Below are 17436 nucleotides of genomic sequence, written 5' to 3'. Positions count from 1 at the left end.
TTAAAGGAAACCACAAGTCATCATTGACTAGGACTATGTAATTGTGTGCAGTCTCCCTCGTCTGACCACACCGTACAGTCATTGCAGATTGATGATAGTATCATGGGGAGGGGGGTTGTTATCGTCATCACATACCAAGCCACCTTGCTAGGAAAACAGACTTGCATATGTGGGTTCTCAAAGCATTTAGTCTATAAAGCAAAATTCAGGAGGTAAAAAAAAGAGGTAAAAACCCTTTTCACTACTATATCGTTATCAAAACGAGGTAAATAACCCATTTTCAGTACTATATCGTTATCAAAATGAGGTAAAGAACCCCTTTTCACTACTATATCGTTATCAAAATGAGGTAAATAACTCTTTTTCAGTACTATATCGCTATCAAAATGAGGTAAAGAACCCTTTTTAGTATTATATTGTTATCATTATGAGGTAAATAACCATTTTCAGTACTATATCGTTATCATTATGAGGTAAATAACCCATTTTCAGTACTATATCGTTATCAAAATGAGGTAAAGAACCCTTTTTAGTATTATATTGTTATCATTATGAGGTAAATAACCATTTTCAGTACTATATCGTTATCATTATGAGGTAAATAACCCATTTTCAGTACTATATCGTTATCAAAATGAGGTAAAGAACCCTTTTTAGTATTATATTGTTATCATTATGAGGTAAATAACCATTTTCAGTATTATATCGTTATCAAAATAAGGTAAAGAACCCTTTTTAGTATTATATTGTTATCATTATGAGGTAAATAACCATTTTCAGTATTATATCGTTATCAAAATAAGGTAAAGAACCCTTTTCGGTATTATATTGTTATCATTATGAGGTAAATATCCATTTTCAGTATTATATCATTATCAAAATGAGGTAAAGAACCCTTTTTAGTATTATATTGTTATCATTATGAGGTAAATAACCATTTTCAGTACTATATCGTTATCAAAATGAGGTAAAGAACCCTTTTTAGTATTATATTGTTATCATTATGAGGTAAATAACCATTTTCAGTATTATATCGTTATCAAAATAAGGTAAAGAACCCTTTTCGGTATTATATTGTTATCAAAACAAGGTAAAGAACCCCTTTTCAGCACTATATCGTCATCAAAATGAGGTAAAGGGTTCCAGCAAAGGGAAAGCAAAATTCAGGATTCAGTACAGATCAGTTAACCAAAATCAGGTATGCCAGATTAACTGGTGGCTTCCATTACTAGACCAGCCTTGTAGCTGCTGTGCATGTTGGTGTGTGAAGATTACTTCACTAGTTTTTCACTGGAGCTACAAGGATACTGCAGCTCACTTACAGTACTACTGTATCTGCCACTAATCAGCCGATTCACCACAAACCACCTCACATGTGTGTATGTGGTTTCTGCTTCTGTAGATTCTAACACCGCCTGACGCAGTAATTTAGCCAAACTACTGCTTTAACACGTATAAACTGACTTTAACAGCCTGCCGTGCTCTTAGAAGTGCTGTGGTGCCAGACTGGTTCCAAACACTGATAAAGGAAAGTCTTTGGGAGTGGGACTTTTTCGGGCGTTATCCCACTGAAGGGATCGCCTTAAACTAAGAAAACAGATGACTGAATGTGAACTGGCCTGTCACTGGGAGTGATTGAGTGTATGTGTATATGTGTTAAGGGGCACGTGGATGCACATGTGTGTGTGTGTGTGTGTGTGTGTGTGTAGCACGTGAAGCAGAGGTGAGTCAGTAGCCCCTGCCTCACTCTGCCGTGGCCCTGTCAGAGAAAAGCACTCTGGGAAAAAGGCGTTTTTGTTGGCGCCCCTGGCCCGAGCTGGTAAATGAGATGCAGCTGGGCTCGGAGCGTTCCGGCACCGCCTGTGAGCCGGAGTGAACCTTAGTGAGACCACAGCCATCCGGAGCAGCTACGGGAGTGCTAACTAACCAGCACTGTAAACATAGCAAACAGCACACTGCACACAGGCCTGCAGCCAAAAGCCAATCACAGCTAATCACGCAGCAGTGTTCTTGAATAGTAGAGCTGACGGAGTAGGCTGACATTACAGTAAGTTTGTATCTCATTGTATCTCCAAAAATCCAAAAAATGTCTTCTTGAAGCATCTCTATTGGTCCATCCATCATGAAATCTACTCCTCAATCTACACTGATAAAATGATAAGAACCTTGAGGAATATTTGGAGGTTCCTCAGTCTAAAACTGTAGAGGAACATCTTAAGGAACCTTTTTCTTGAAGGTTTCTCAAAGAACCTTAATCCGTTAAAAATGCCTAGGGCCTGCCGGCAAGTTTCATTAGAAACTTCTATCACCAAAATAAAATAGCCTCACTAGTCCAGAAGTCCCTGTAGTTACTGAGTAATACACCGTAGTGTGTGATAAGCCTAGGAGAGTTAAAGGGTTAAGAGGTTCCTCCACGGCTCCTCCACAGTAAATTCCTGAAGGACCTTATACTTTTAACAGTGTAGTCCAATAAAAAATACCTAAAGACATCGCTTGCCAGGAATAAACTACCCATTCATGTTTATTCTCCATAATATATTTTAAAATAGCGTGAAGAACAACTGTCAGATTCACATTTTTATTATTATTATTATTATTATTATTATTACGGGAGAACTGGAGATTGGTGTTTTTTGTGTGACGATGCTGATCTACAACTGTTTAATTCATCAAAGAAACATTTGCCATTTTCCTTTTTTATTTTGCTATAGTATCCTTTGGTTCAGCCTCGTTCATTCAGAAATGTGGATACTGTGACAACCCTAATCTAGATCCATCTAGTCCAACTGACACAACCTATATATAACAATAACAATAACAGGGGCCGGACTCACAAAGGCTTTCCTTAGAAAACATTTATGAAGGATCTTAAGATAAACACTAAGAAGCTCGTAAGAAAGTTCTGATAGATACTCTTTTAAGAAAGTTTTAATAATATTATTAAGATCATTTTAGGATAAACAAATGCAAAAATACTTTTTTTATTTTATTTTCAATATTCAGTAAAACCTGTGCTTGGAGAGCAGAATGTAGGAAAACCAGAACCAAACTAAGCGTCCAAATATTTTCAGAAAACAAGCGCTAGAGCTGAGATAGATTTGAATCATGTAAACACGAACAGCACTGACAGTACTTTACCAACAATCTCCACTTTCAATCCAGGTAACCCTTTAAACAGCCTATGGTCCACCGGCGGGCCAAAAGTGTTATTACAATCTATTTATTATTACAATCAGCCCCACCAGTTTCTACAGACTTTCCTGTAGTTACTGAGTAATACACCTTAGTGTGTGATAAGCCTTGTGTGTTCAGGGCTAAGTACATTCATTCTGTAATTCAACCATTTAAACTGAGCATTTTAGAGGCTGACCTTCTGACCTTTTACACTCTAAGACAAGCGTGAGCCCATCAAAAGGTTAAGACAATATTTACGAACATTTCTTTGGAGAATAGCAGCTGTTTTTAGAATTTTCCTTAAGTGAAAAGATCAGAAGAAAGATTCGAAAAGCATAAAATGAAGAAAATCAGGAAGAATTTCTTTTGTGAATCCAGTCCCTGATTTATCTGGATGTACATTTATTTTTTGTAAATTAAAAAATGTTGAATGAGAATCTTAACCCTTTTACACTCCAAGGTCCATCACACACTAAGGTGTATTACTCAGTAGTTTCAGGGACTTCCGTACAAACTGCTGGGATTATTCTCTGCTAATCGAAGTTTGTAAGAACGCCTTCGGCCCACCGGCGGGACATAGACTGTTTAAAGGGTTAAACAGAAACCCTCCCTCAGCGACTTGAACTGCTGCACACTCTTTGTTCCAGTGAACAGTTGGTTTTTCAATCACTCTGATCAATCTGTGGAGCTGGTGGGCCACCTCTCTCAGACCTTTTGTTCCAACACCTCACAGAACAGCTTGAGCAGGTCAGAGGTCGGGTGATTGGAAAGAACTGGTCAGGATTTCTATTGAGTTTAATGCTGAGGTGACAAAGACTGTTTGACTGAAGAGAAACATGTTCTATTGGACTCAATGGGAATGTAGCGCACAAAAACCTTGTATTATCATTTATTCATATTCATTCCATAATTTGATTCTGGTAGTTTCCTGATGAATGGACCAATAGAAATGCTTCAAAATGCTTTGGAATAAAATATTTTTACATTCAGTCAGTTTTTTGGCCGTAAGCGCCGACGTGGTCCAATTGAATGAAAGTCTTTTATGTGACTGAATGGAAATCAGTGGTATAGTTACTTTTATATCACGGTTTATGTCACACATACCAAATGGTATCTCCGAACCTTTGACCGTCAGTTGAGAGGTGTAGAGGCCAGTTGGGAAAGTCGTTAGTGAAAGTCCTTTCACACAGATGTGTGCAGCCTGGACTCGAGGCTCACTGTTTGCTTCCACTTATCTGTGCCCGCCGGCCGGCCTTGAGTGTTTGGTAAAACACTGTAGGCTCCCATTTTCTGTCCTATTAGTCTGCCAAGCATAAATAAGTCAAAGGTGTGATTACTGTCTGCGGACGCTGTAAGCAGCGCTAAGTAGGCTAGATGGCCTCCGACATGATGTAACAAACCGAAAGAGGATGGAAGAATGCGGCTTCCATTAAATGCAATTTACGACTCCGTGACATGAACCAAAACAGCTTGTGATGTGTTTGTAATTTAATAGAGGGATGCTCAGGGACAAAAATGTGACAAATCCCTTTTAATAACACTGCCGCTCACAGATTAGCTGAACAGCCGTCCGTCTGACACAGTAAGCTGCCTTATTAACATCTATTAATGCAGACAGAGCTGATCACGGAATATTAAAATCTTATAAAGGGAATGGAAATGTATCCTATTGAACCGAATAGAAATGTGTCCTATTGAACCGAATAGAAATGTGTCCTATTGAACTGAATAGAAATGTGTCCTATTGAACCAAATAGAAATGTGTCCTATTGGACTGAATAGAAATGTGTCCTATTGAACCAAATAGAAATGTGTCCTATTGGACTGAATAGAAATGTATCCTATTGAACCAAATAGAAATGTGTCCTATTGAACCAAATAGAAATGTGTCCTATTGAACCGAACAGAAATGTGTCCTATTGAACTGAATAGAAATGTGTCCTATTGAACCAAATAGAAATGTGTCCTATTGAACTGAATAGAAATGTGTCCTATTGGACTGAATGGAAATGTGTCCTATTGGACTGAATGGAAATGTGTCCTATTGAACTGAATAGAAATGTGTCCTATTGAACCGAACAGAAATGTGTCCTATTGAACTGAATAGAAATGTGTCCTATTGAACCAAATAGAAATGTGTCCTATTGGACTGAATGGAAATGTGTCCTATTGGACTGAATGGAAATGTGTCCTATTGGACTGAATGGACGTGTTCTATTGGACTCTATGGAAATGTGTTCTATTGGACTGAATGGAAATGTGTTCTATTGGACTGAATGGACGTGTCCTATTGGACTGAATGGAAATGTGTTCTATTGGACTGAATGGACGTGTTCTATTGGACTGAATGGAAATGTGTTCTATTGGACTGAATGGAAATGTGTTCTATTGGACTGAATGGAAATGTGTTATGTAAGTCTGTCTACTTAATTAAATAGAAATGTGTTCAATTTGACAGAATGGATTTTTTTCAGTTCAGGCTAATTCAGTTTACCAGGGAACCTGTTCCATTTGATTGAATGCTTTGCACAATCCTGGTATTATCTCAAGCAGCTTTATGAGGACCCACCTGGGACACTTTCAGGCTTGAAGAAAACACATACTTGTCACTGCTTGTTAGAGAGATTCAAAAAGTTTTTTTTAATAGAAAAACGATTGTTTTGCAGATCAATACATAACAAATGCACGGACGTCACTTTCCACACTCATCTTAGCTATTAAAAATGAGCCTTACGTCTTTAAGACTGTGGAAACATACATTCTTTCAGACAAGTCTAAACTTTTGACCATGAATGAGCAAGGTCAGGTTCCAGAGCGCCTCAGAAAACAACTGCTCTAAGTGATAACAGTATTCCAGCGCTTTGTTTTTTCCCCAGATCTGCAGCCAGAGCAGCTGAAAAGCCTGTATGAAAACTCGGCCAGCTGCAGGATATTTCTGATGCTCCCGCACACACAACTCCAATTATTTGAGGTGTGGAAGAGTGCATGTGTCGGCTGTACATTCAAATGCGTTTGGGTTTGCATGTGTGTGTGTGTGTGTGACATCCAGGAGGAGGTTGGCTTTTTACGGCTTGCCGCCCAACTGTGTGTTTAACAAGTGTCTGGCAACTGATCGGTTTTACCCGCTCTTCAAAGGCCGTGCCAAATGCTGCACCGGCGAGCTAAAAAGCTCCTAACCAAAACACAAGCCTGCTAACACAAGCTGCCGGCTCTGCGGGCCCTTTTTTTTAGCCCACTGTTTGACACTTCCTACCGAATGCGCTTTTTTAGAGATTTCACTACCAAGTCGTTTCTAGAAAGCTGGTGGTGTTGAGAGCTGAGTGCGGAAACTTCAGACGCCTAGCGATACAGGTTTGGTGTCCTTGAGACAAAAATTCTAAACATGAAGCGCGATGATGAGGAGGAGGAGGAGGAGGAGGAGGAAGAGGAGGAGGGGAGGCGGGTTTGTTGGGTGCGCTCCACAGTCTGGATTTGAATAGTCTGATCATAACAGCTTTGACCTAGTCAGAAAATAGCACCAACTTCTAAAGCTCTGACAGACTCTGCTGACCGCCGCTCAGTTGGGGCAGCCCCTCCGACACAATTTCGGCCAAGCGGTTACAGTTTCTCAGGCTCTGCTTATGGTGTGAATGGCGAGGCAAACTATTCAGGACAACACAACTTTATATAGCGTCCAATGCATTTTGACTGAATGGCTTTTTTACATATCGGCACAGTCATGCACAGTCAAGAACCTGGCATCTCCATTTCTTCTGTTCTTCACTTTTTGACACAATGTGAATCCAGCAGATGTTCTTTACATTGTGTCAACATTTCACAATGAATGGACCAATAGAAATGCTCCAAAATGACTCGGAATAAAAGTTTTTTACTTTGACTTCTATTGAAAGTTAAGACGTTTTTCTCCTTCTCCGGTATAGTTACTGTTTTGGAGATACAAGTTTTTTGCATGACAGCGGCGATACGCACGTTCGAAGAAACCGCAGATATATATACTGACTGACAAACCAGCTAAAGACAGCTAAAAAGAAAGGAGCGAACAAGCAGGGAAAACGACAAGAGAGCCGGCACTGGAGGTACTCACCGTTAGCGGGGTTTATGGAGGTCAGTCCCAGCAGGAGAAGCACCGTGGTCCAGCAGGTTCTCCCCCACGGAGGCACTTTCCTGAGGCCCCGCAGCCTGCCGGCCATCACCAAGCCTTCAGCCGCCCGGGGCATGAGTGTGTGCGTCTGCCAGCCTCCGAAACTCTGCCCGCCACACACACGCACGCACTGTGATATGTCCACTGCTACTCCACAGTGACGGCCCGGCTGGGGAGGGAGGGGAGGGAGAGAGAGAAAGAGAGAGAGAGAGAGAGAGAGAGAGGGTGTTACTTAGTCGCTCGCTCTCCCTCACTGTCGCACGCACACACTCGCATAGTCTCACACACAAGCAGTGTCGCCTGCTTGTTTGGGCCGTCCCACTCTGGCCGGACACCTCTCGTGGGGAGGACAATAAAAGGAGCAGCGGATCCCTGCAGCTAGGGCCCAGGTCCCGCCCACCGGACCCCGCTGTCCCGTTCAAACACAGGGAGGTAGGGAGGGCTGCGCTCTGAAAGGAGGCCAGAGGGGCCTGGGGGGGGGGGGGGAGGAGGAGGTATGGTGATGGGAGTGAGGGGAGGGTGGCGAGAGCAGGGTCTGTGAGAGGCCGCTATTCTGACCTCTAAAGGCAGGCACAAACACAGAGAGAGAAAGAGAAAGAGATAGAGCGAGAGAGAGAGAGAGAGAGAGAGAGAGAGAGAGAGAGAGAGAGAGAGAGAAAGAAGTGGGGCTAAGCTCTCCGCATGCCTCTTGGACCCTCCATATCCATCTGAATGCTCCTTCTCGTCTCCCACTGGCAGCTGCCTTTCAGTGTTGAGGAGGATGATTAGCAGGGAAAGAGCTCCTTAATTGCGAATGCTGGCAGAGAGCTGAGAGAAGCCTCTGTGTAAATGTTATGACTAGCTGCTATGCCATTGACTGCTGAACATTTAAAGTGACAGTTCAACGAGGAACCAAATTTACCTAGTCCTTAACTCCACCCCTAACATAAGTCCAGACAGGTTTACTGTCTGAAGGTTTGCTTCTTTGGCTTTGCTACAAGACCCGCAAGACTAGCGTCGGTTTTGTTTTACAGTGGTGTTGATAGGAACCAGAAGGCGCAATATCTGCAACACTGAAATAGCCGTTTTATTTGCTATACAAAGTTACCAGTGAACCTACGCACAAGTTGAACCACTTTCGGGTTATATATGTAATGTTGATGATGGGAAAGTGGTGAAAACCTGAATATAATTAATGAAACTTACCTCACAACACCCTGAATGTGTATCTCTCCAAGAATTTAAGAAATTAAGTAAATGTTGGCCGAAAATATCTCACAAAACCAAATAAATTATCATAAGACTACTAATTATTTAATTAATTAATTAAACTCTTCAGGAATTTCCTTCAGAAGCGAGGATTTCACACCAAATCACTTTTAACGATTAAACTATGCAGAAATAAATCAGAGGGACTTCCCCTTTAAATAAGCCCACTGTCATACACACACAGGGACAACAGCAAACTGCAGAGCTGATCCAGAAACCAGAGTGGCTTTAACTGTTCCTCAGTTTATTTTCTGCAGAAATACAGCTTCTACTAATCGCTCCGATCCAGAGGAACATCCTTCCCACTTTTCCTCGGGCCGCTCACACAATCCGAGGTCAAATTATTACGGGATAAGTAGCTTGGCAAAGACCCGCATGCCTCAGCTGAAGTCTTTTTTTTATGTGTTTGCTTTAAGTATTTCCTCCTCCGCTCTTCAGGGTGCTGACATTTGAGTGACACGTTATTACGGCCCGGTTAAGACACACAAAGCAGCCAGTGAAAACACACAACAGTGAAAACCGCACATAACAAAAGGCATTCACACGTCAGGTGATTATAAGCCTCACCTCCGGGCCACGGCACGCCCCTCCTGGCTCTAATCTCCCGTGGAACCCCCCTCCCTCAACCCCCCCCCCCATCCCACAGCAGAAGGCTTTCTGGGAGTTACAAGTTAAGCCGATTAAGCGCGCTATTACCGAGATTACATCAAGTCGGTCATAGTGGTATTTCATGTTAGGAATAATTGGACAAAATCGGACATTTATAAAAGTGGTGGGGGCAAAATTTTAAACTTGTCCAGGAAAAATTTGGACATCTTAAAAAGTGGTAGGCACAAAATCAGACATTTAAAAGTAACAGGGACAAAATCTAAAATCATAAAATGTGGTGAGGACAAAAGAAGACATTCTAAGAAAAAAAATGGACAGTTTAAAAAGTGTTGGGGACAAAAAGGGATGTTTTAAAAATGGATGAGGTGCAAAAACTACACATTTTAAATAGCCGTGGGCAACATTTGAACACAAGCAGGCATTCTAAGAAGTGGTGGGGACAAAATTGGACATTTTAAAAAGTTGTGTGGAGAAAATATTTTTTAAAACAAAATAGCACTGGGGACAAACCCAGACATTTAAAAAATGGTGGGGACAAAACAAACTTAGACAAAAGCAGGCATTCTAAGATGTGGTGGGGACAAAGATGGACATTTTAAAAATGGGTGGGGACAAAATTAGACATTGTAAAAAGTTGTGGGGATAAATTTCAATATCTTTTAAAAGTGGTGGAGACAAACTGTAAATTTAAAAAATTGGTTGAGAAAGACTGGATAGTAGTGGTGGGGACAAAAATTTGGACATTTTTAAGAAAAAAACAAGACATTTTTTAATAGTGGTGGGGAAAAAGTGGACATTTTAAAAAGATCAGGAGATAAATTATGACTACCAAAAACAAATACACACACATACACACACACACACACACACACACACATAGACACACATACACACAAATAGACACACATACACACACACACAGACACACATACACACACACATAGACACACATACACACACATAGACACACACACATAGACACACATTCACACACACACATACACACACATAGACACACATACACACATAGACACACACATAGACACATTCACACACACACAGACACACATACACGCACACACACATAGACACACATTCACACACACACATAGACACACATACACACACATACACACATAGACACATTCACACACACACATAGACACACATACACACAGGTATGCTTTTTATACTCTTTATACAGTCTGTGTGTGTTTATATAGATCTGCATGTATTTAGAACTTTCTAAGCCGAACTCTGAATCGAACCCTAACTTCACTGACCAAGAGGGAGTGGTTTCAGCCTTTACCTTTAAAAGCTAGCACCTGTAAAACAGCACTTAGTAAAGTCAGCTGCTGAACAGGCGGCTTTCGGCTGGTGTTCTCTGTATAAACTAAGGTCCATCAGAGCCGAGCAGAACGAGGAAGGCTGTGATGACCGAGCCTGATTTATCACTCAGTGTTATTCGCCTGATTTCTCCCGTCTCTTTCAGCCGCTGACACGTCTCTCCAGAGAGCTGCGCTCATTGATCATCTCCTTTCAGGGACAGAGGAACCTCCAGGAGGAGATGAATCGCTTGGCCTTTCTCTCTCCTCCTCACCCCCTCTCCGGCCTGCTGCGTACCCCCCAGACCCCCTCCACTCCTTCCTGCCATTCTCTCTCTTCTCTCGCCATGGCACTCTGCGCAGCCTGTGGAGGCGGACGAGTGAGAGACACTGTTGTGTGTGAGAAAGAGAGAGAGAGATGCACGGAGAGATGGGGGGGAGATAGGGAGATGAAAGAGAGAGGAAAGGAGAGGCAGAGATAGAGGGAAAGACCAAGTGAGATGGAAAGAGGGGGAAAGAAAAATGGAGATGGAGAGAAAAAGAGAGAGAAGAAAGATAAATGCAGAAAGAGGGAGAGCGATGGAAAGAAGTAAAGAGAGGGAGAAGGAGAGAGAGAGCGAAAAAAGATAGAGGGGCAAAAGGGAAAGGGAGATGGGGTACGAGTGAAAGAGAGGGGAAAGTGAAAGATGGAGAGAGCCGGAAAGAGGGAGACAGAGGGAATGAGAGCGAGAGAGGGAAGAGAGAGAGGGGGAAAAGTGAAGATAAAAAAAGCAGGAGAGAGAGAGGGGGGGGGGCTAGAAAGAGAAAGAGAGAGGTGGGAAGAAAAGAGAGAGAGAGAGAAAGGACAGATGGAAAGAGCGAGAAAGAGAGAGAGAAAGTGAAAGAGAGAGATAGAAAGGGGAAGAAGAGGGGAATAGAGAGAAATTGGGAAAGCGGGAAATGGAGAGAGCAGGAAAGTGAGGGACAGATGAGGAAAGAGGGAAAGAGAGGGTTAGAGAGGGAAGGAGGGAGAGAGAGGGAAAGAGATGGAGAGAGAGGGAGAGAGAGATGGAGAGAGAGGGAGAGAGAGGGAGAGAGAGGGAAAGAGAGGGAGAGGGAGAGAGAAAGAGAAAGAGAGAGTAAGAGAGGGAGAGAGAGAAAGAGAGAGTAAGAGAGGGAGAGAGAGGGAGAGAGAGAGAGAGAGAGAGAGGGAGAGAGAGAGGGAGAGAGAGGGAGAGAGAGATGGAGAGAGAGGGAGAGAGAGAGAGAGAGAGAGAGGGAGAGAGAGAGGGAGAGAGAGGGAGAGAGAGAGGGAGAGAGAGGGAGAGAGAGAGGGAGAGAGAGGGAGAGAGAGGGAGAGAGAGAGGGAGAGAGATGGAGAGAGAGGGAGAGAGAGATGGAGAGAGAGGGAGAGAGAGGGAAAGAGAGATGGAGAGAGAGGGAGAGAGAGGGAGAGAGATGGAGAGAGAGGGAGAGAGAGATAAAGGGAAAGTGAGACAGAGAGGGTGAGAAAAGTGGAGGTGGGGGGAGTTGAATGGGACAGTACAGTACAGGACAGTACAGGCTGGTGCAGGCTGGTGCAGGACGGTGCAGGACAGAGCAGGACGGCGCTCTGTGTCTGGCCCCGGCGCTGTCAGTGCTGATTTGGCGAGTGTGTGAGATTAGATGTGATGGGGTGACCTCTTTGGAACACGGCTCATGGCGGGCTGTGAGCGGGTCAGTGCCGCTCACACATTCCCTCTGAGCTCTATCAAGCGCCCAGCGTGAGGTCAGCCTGCCCCGCTGAAGCCCCTGCCAGGAACTGGCCGCTCAGGCTGACCGGGGGGAGGACTGGGGGGGGGGGGGGGGATTCGCTCTACTTCCATAAACAGCCCTCTGCTGCCTGTCCTCCCTCATCCTCCCTCACTCAGAACGTTTACACACTTACTGTTCACACACACACTGTTCACACACTTACTGTTCACACACTTACTGTTCACACACTTACTGTTTACACACACACTGTTTAAACCTTATAAATCACAGTAACACACTCCTGCCCCGCCCCCAGCCCCGCGTGGTCTTAATATTCTAATGAACAGTCATGACTGACAGCCCTACATCACTAGCGAGCAAAATCTGTATATGTTACCAAGGCAACGCACACAGTCTTCAGACAGGGAAGCTGTGTATTGTAGCTTCCTATTTTGATTGGCGGGTGTGATTTCACAGATCTTTAGGGTTTACTGAGGTTCTGATATCTGGAACCGGGGTTACCGGCCCATATATGGATACAAGCTTGAGCCATGACTGGGGGAGCGGCCGCCCCACATGCTCGGTCATCCCTCTCGTCCCTCTCCTGCCGCTTCACTACGGCATTTAGCGAGGGGACGGATATGTGCCGTGCCAGTAGGGTGGGCTGTGGATCTCCCCGGCTTCGGTGCTGCCCGGTAAATTTCAGGGTGAAGCGGAGAGGCCAGTCGTAGCTCGAGCTTTTGCTTGCCAGATACTCACATAAGTAGGACCACTTTTAGGACCCCTCATCCTACATCAAGATGACAGCAGTCCTGCTGAAATTCAGCAGACGTTTATTAGAGTTTGGGAAGATATTCATTAGACATGCTTTGCACATTTACACTGGGGGCCCTGAGGGGCCACATTAACTTTTTATAAAGGAAACTCAAATTTAGGTTCCCAGAGGTTTTAAAAATGTCAGATATGCCAGTCTAGACACATCTAAATATCTGATTTCTGTTAAGCCTAAGACAAATTTCACCAATTTCACCAATTCAAAAAAGAACTGTCTCTCAATCTGCTCAAAATGCCTCCAGATCTTCGGTTGTTCTGCAAAGACACACTGAAGTGGTTTAGAACTCGTCCAGAAACTTGTCCAGTCTGAAAGCGGCTTTGGGAAGATTAATAACGCAAACACATTCTAAATTTAGAAAAATATTCAACAGGCTAAAATTGGTGACAGCCTGAATTCAGTGCTTGTTAGCAGTGTTAGCCTAGTATTTCTCACACCGTCAATTGAAGAAGCACACAGCAGATACAGGACATGTCCAGGCTAATCGACTGCATCTGGGGTTAGAGATAATTCATGCTTATTTCATTTTCCACCAAACTCTTCCTTGCAGCGCTAACCCCACACACTGTGTTTGGTTAACCAAGCTGGGAGGCGCAGTGACAGGCCAACGTGCATTGCCTGAGAATCGGCGGAGCGCAAAACCCAAATTTTCAGCTTCTGCTCAGCGCATCAATGTCACAGCGGCGTTTTTATTACCGTTGGAAATGTAATAAGCCATCAAAGCCGTGCCAAACAACACACTCAGGCCTGTTCAAGCTTATTCAGCTGGAGGAGACGCTAGCAATAGCTGAAGATGCACGGCTGTACTGCTAATTTACTGCCAGACTACTGGTGTGGGGGGAGTGGGAGTGGGGGGTCGTTGGGGTAGCTGTTTGCCCAACTTCTGCTCTGAGGAGTTGGTGGGGGGGGGGGGGGGGGGGTTTCCAAAATTCACAGCTCGGCCGAGGAAACGAGAGTAGCGGCGAAAATGGCTGTGGAGGCGCTGCTTCTTGAGTTACAATGGCCGCTGATGGAATGCACGCCATGAGCAATGTTCCGCTTCACGGCAGTGTTGACCCCTGGGACTGTGAAATTTCAGCGAGGGTGGGGTAGGGGGGGCTTTCTTTTTTCTGATGGGAGGAGTTGGGTTTAGGGTTTAACCCCTTTAACTCTATAGACCTATCGACAACATGCCTTACATATTAGCTTAGCGTAAAGGCCCGCATTAGCATTGCGCTCAACAGTGTTTAATCATCGCACATTTGCCTGAAACCATAAATTAAGAATCTCTTCTAGACTTGCTTATGTGGTTCCTGGTTACCTTGACAAAAGTATTGGGACACCCGCTCATTCATTGCTTCGTCCTGGTATTAAATCAAGAGAGCTCATCCTAGCTCAATCCTGGGGGGCCTTATAGCCCTCTATAGCCCACACCTGCCATTAGGCATGGTGCCAATAGGTTCATGTCTATCTGCTACACAGAGTCCTATTCTTTTGGCAATATTTCTCTACAGGGCTAGACAAGCTGTGTGTGTGTGTTCCACATTTGCACATCAGTGTGAGCAACTTAATATAGCAGAAGGCCCTCATTAGAAGGGGTGTCCACAGACATTTGGCGTAGGTTGTGCAGCTAAAGAGAGTGGTAGCGGCTATCTGGAAGGCTAAGTTTTGTCGAGCAGGGTCAGGGTTTCAAATTTATCAGTACCATTCAGCCCTGATTAGGTCGTCATATTAGGTGTCTTTAATAACTGTGTAGTTACACATTAATAATTCAAATATTAGTAATAGAACCACTGGTGATGTCTATAATAAGCCAATGTATGCCTGAGGTATCAGGCAGCGTATTCACAACCATCATTTTTATATAAAAAGCTTTTAGAGGCATTTTAGACTTCTTCAGACGCTTGGTCCCATTCCCCACCACAGTAACCAGTAATTCTGACCCGGTACGTTTCTCCAGAACAGAGCATCTCACATCAGACCACTCTGATAAACTTTTGTGTATCTAGACTGCTTTAATGGGCAAAATTCTGAGGTAAAAAAAATATTGGTGGAGTTTCCCTTTAAAGAGCTTAATACTGTAATAATAAGATGCAGCCTGAGCTTGAGGGGTTAAGGGCTTGTTCCCAGAGCCGAGTGTGTGTGTGTGTGTGTGTGTGTATGTGTGTGTGTGTGTGAAAGCTGTCCGCTTCCTCAAGCCCCAACAGCTGCATGCAGGTGGGAAACTCAATCGGGATCCCGCCACCCACAGGCCTGAGATCATCGGCGTTCCGGGCCAGCCAGTGACAGGGCCTTCCTCTGGCTCTGTCCACTGCACTCATCGCCTCAGGCTTTCTTTCTCTCTTTCTCTCTCTCTCTCTCTCTCTCTCTCTCTCTTTTCTCTCTCTCACACACACACACACACACACTTACACACACACGCGCCCTCACAGACTGCCCTCTCCAGCACTCGGGCCCCAGACACCACCTCATGATCACATCATCAGCGGAGCCGGAGAGAGCAAGAGACAGAGCGAGAGAGAGAAAGAGAGAGAGAGAGCGGGAGAGAATACTGTCAGGTAACTATGGAGACGGAAAGAGCCACATGAAAGGGGCTGGATGAACACATTAGGTAGACGTCCACTGCAGTGAGGTAATTACTCATCTGCTCTGGCTCCAGATGTGAGGTCACCGACATTTCCAAAAGGAAATGTGTCTTTAACTAAAGCTCATTAATAGGGGTGAGAAAAGAATATCGATATGCTTAAATATCACGATAATATGGTTCAGAAACACTATTGATTATTAATTCACTGTTTACATGTAAAGACTGGCTGTCGGACAAGTGTTGCGTTTAAACCTTGACCGCCAGATAACAGGGCTGGACTCTTCAGGCCTTCAGCCATTAGCCACTTCCTCTCTAATGTAAACGGATTTTTACACCATGGCAGGATGTCGCCTTGCGTACAGTATCTCAACACATCGCAATGTAGCCCTCGCTACATATTGTCAGCAAGTTTTCCTTTGTAAAAATTCCATGCATTTCAATGAGACTTCAACATGGAGGAAGCTCTGATTTTTGTGGATTACAAAATACAACCCAAGTGAGAGGAACCGCCTCTCGTTGTGGAGATCTGTGCAAGTGCATTAGCCGGATCAAGCTGAAAAATCGCTGCACTGACCCCTGAAGGACCAGCTCAGCCCCAAAAAGACACAAAACAGAGGAAATGCTATTGCTAGCCGTGTCTAAGCCTGACTGTTGTTTCCCCCCGGCTCTAAATAAACTATAACACCACTACCTGCCAGTGACCTACCACGCTATGTAGGAGACTGAGGTTCGAGTTCTGGTCTGGGTGGAGTTAGCAAGCATGCTAATACAATACAAGGCTTCCATAACTGGTCAAGACAATGGAGCCTCATTACACGGGCCCAGGTTGTTGAGGAAGATTCTTGCTTCTCAAAGCAGTGGTGTTGGACATCGAGGGCCACTAATCATAAGTGGTGTGTCCTTCATGCTACGACTTACAGTACCACCAATCATCTCAGCATACTGAACCGTGACCCCAGTGTCACGATACCTACAACAGCTCCTTGCCAATACCAAGCCCTCCATGTAGCCTAGTGGGTAATTGCTGCCAGCACCTACCACAAGGCAAGCTAGGGTTCGACTCCACAGCCTGTGAATCACCCCACACTACACTACACACCTCACACGCAGATTACTGAAACCTACACTGACAAACGTTCAAAACCCAACGTCTAACTGTTCTTCTCAGCAAAGGAAAAAAAAGCCCCCGCGTTCAAAGATGCTTAAGTCCCCCGTAACCCCCCATGTACACACCCAGCCTGACTCCAGCGCTCCAGCTTTCAGCCCCCCTCACCATTCCTCAACAGTGAGACACTGGTGAATGAGAGAAAGAGAGACAGAGAGAGAAAGAGAGAGAGAGAGAGAGAAAGAGAAAGACAGAGAGAGCAAGACAGGCCTTCATGAATATGCAAAGCCAGCACAACGGGAAGCCAAAGAGCATTCTCGAACCATTGAAGCTTTGAAGTCAAAAGAGAATGGCGGGCTTAGAGGACAAAAAAGAAACTTCTCAAGAGGAATAAGGAATTGTCACAGCGAGGATCTTTCGGAGGGAAGAGGGAGAGGGAGAGAGAGAGAGAGAGAGAGAGAGAGAGGCAAACAGAATGCAAAGAGATGCAGTCAATTTCTCTCTCCCTCTCTCTCTCTCTCTCTCTCTCTTCCTCCCTCTCTCTCTCTCTGGAGAAAGAGGTGTTGTCTTGAACGTGGTTTAATGAGGGAACAGTGTCAGCTTGCCTCTCCATGGGAATCACATCATAATAAAACACAGCAGAGACGGTTAAAGGGAAAAAAAGGGATTGCATCATCACTCAAACGCCGGGGAACACGGGTTTCTATTTCTGAGTACAGTCGT

The 17436-nt window shown here is 44.3% G+C and overlaps 1 protein-coding gene across 4 annotated transcripts in view; it reads right to left on the bottom strand.

The window, feature by feature from the left end:
* bmpr1bb (bone morphogenetic protein receptor, type IBb) overlaps nucleotides 1-17436 on the bottom strand; it is a 120421-nt gene that overhangs the window by 31574 nt on the left and 71411 nt on the right. For all 4 annotated transcript variants that reach the window (XM_072659308.1, XM_072659309.1, XM_072659311.1 and 1 more), the window contains one exon: nucleotides 7259-7484. In XM_072659308.1, coding sequence (XP_072515409.1) covers nucleotides 7259-7391 — 133 coding nt within the window. In that variant the 5' untranslated portion in view covers nucleotides 7392-7484. The remainder of the gene's footprint in view (nucleotides 1-7258; nucleotides 7485-17436) is intronic.

This window comes from Salminus brasiliensis, chromosome 16 (assembly GCF_030463535.1).
Source record: "Salminus brasiliensis chromosome 16, fSalBra1.hap2, whole genome shotgun sequence".
Taxonomy (NCBI): domain Eukaryota; kingdom Metazoa; phylum Chordata; class Actinopteri; order Characiformes; family Bryconidae; genus Salminus; species Salminus brasiliensis.
Note: the sequence above shows the minus strand (reverse complement) of the source record. Positions and strands in the feature narration are given on the sequence as shown.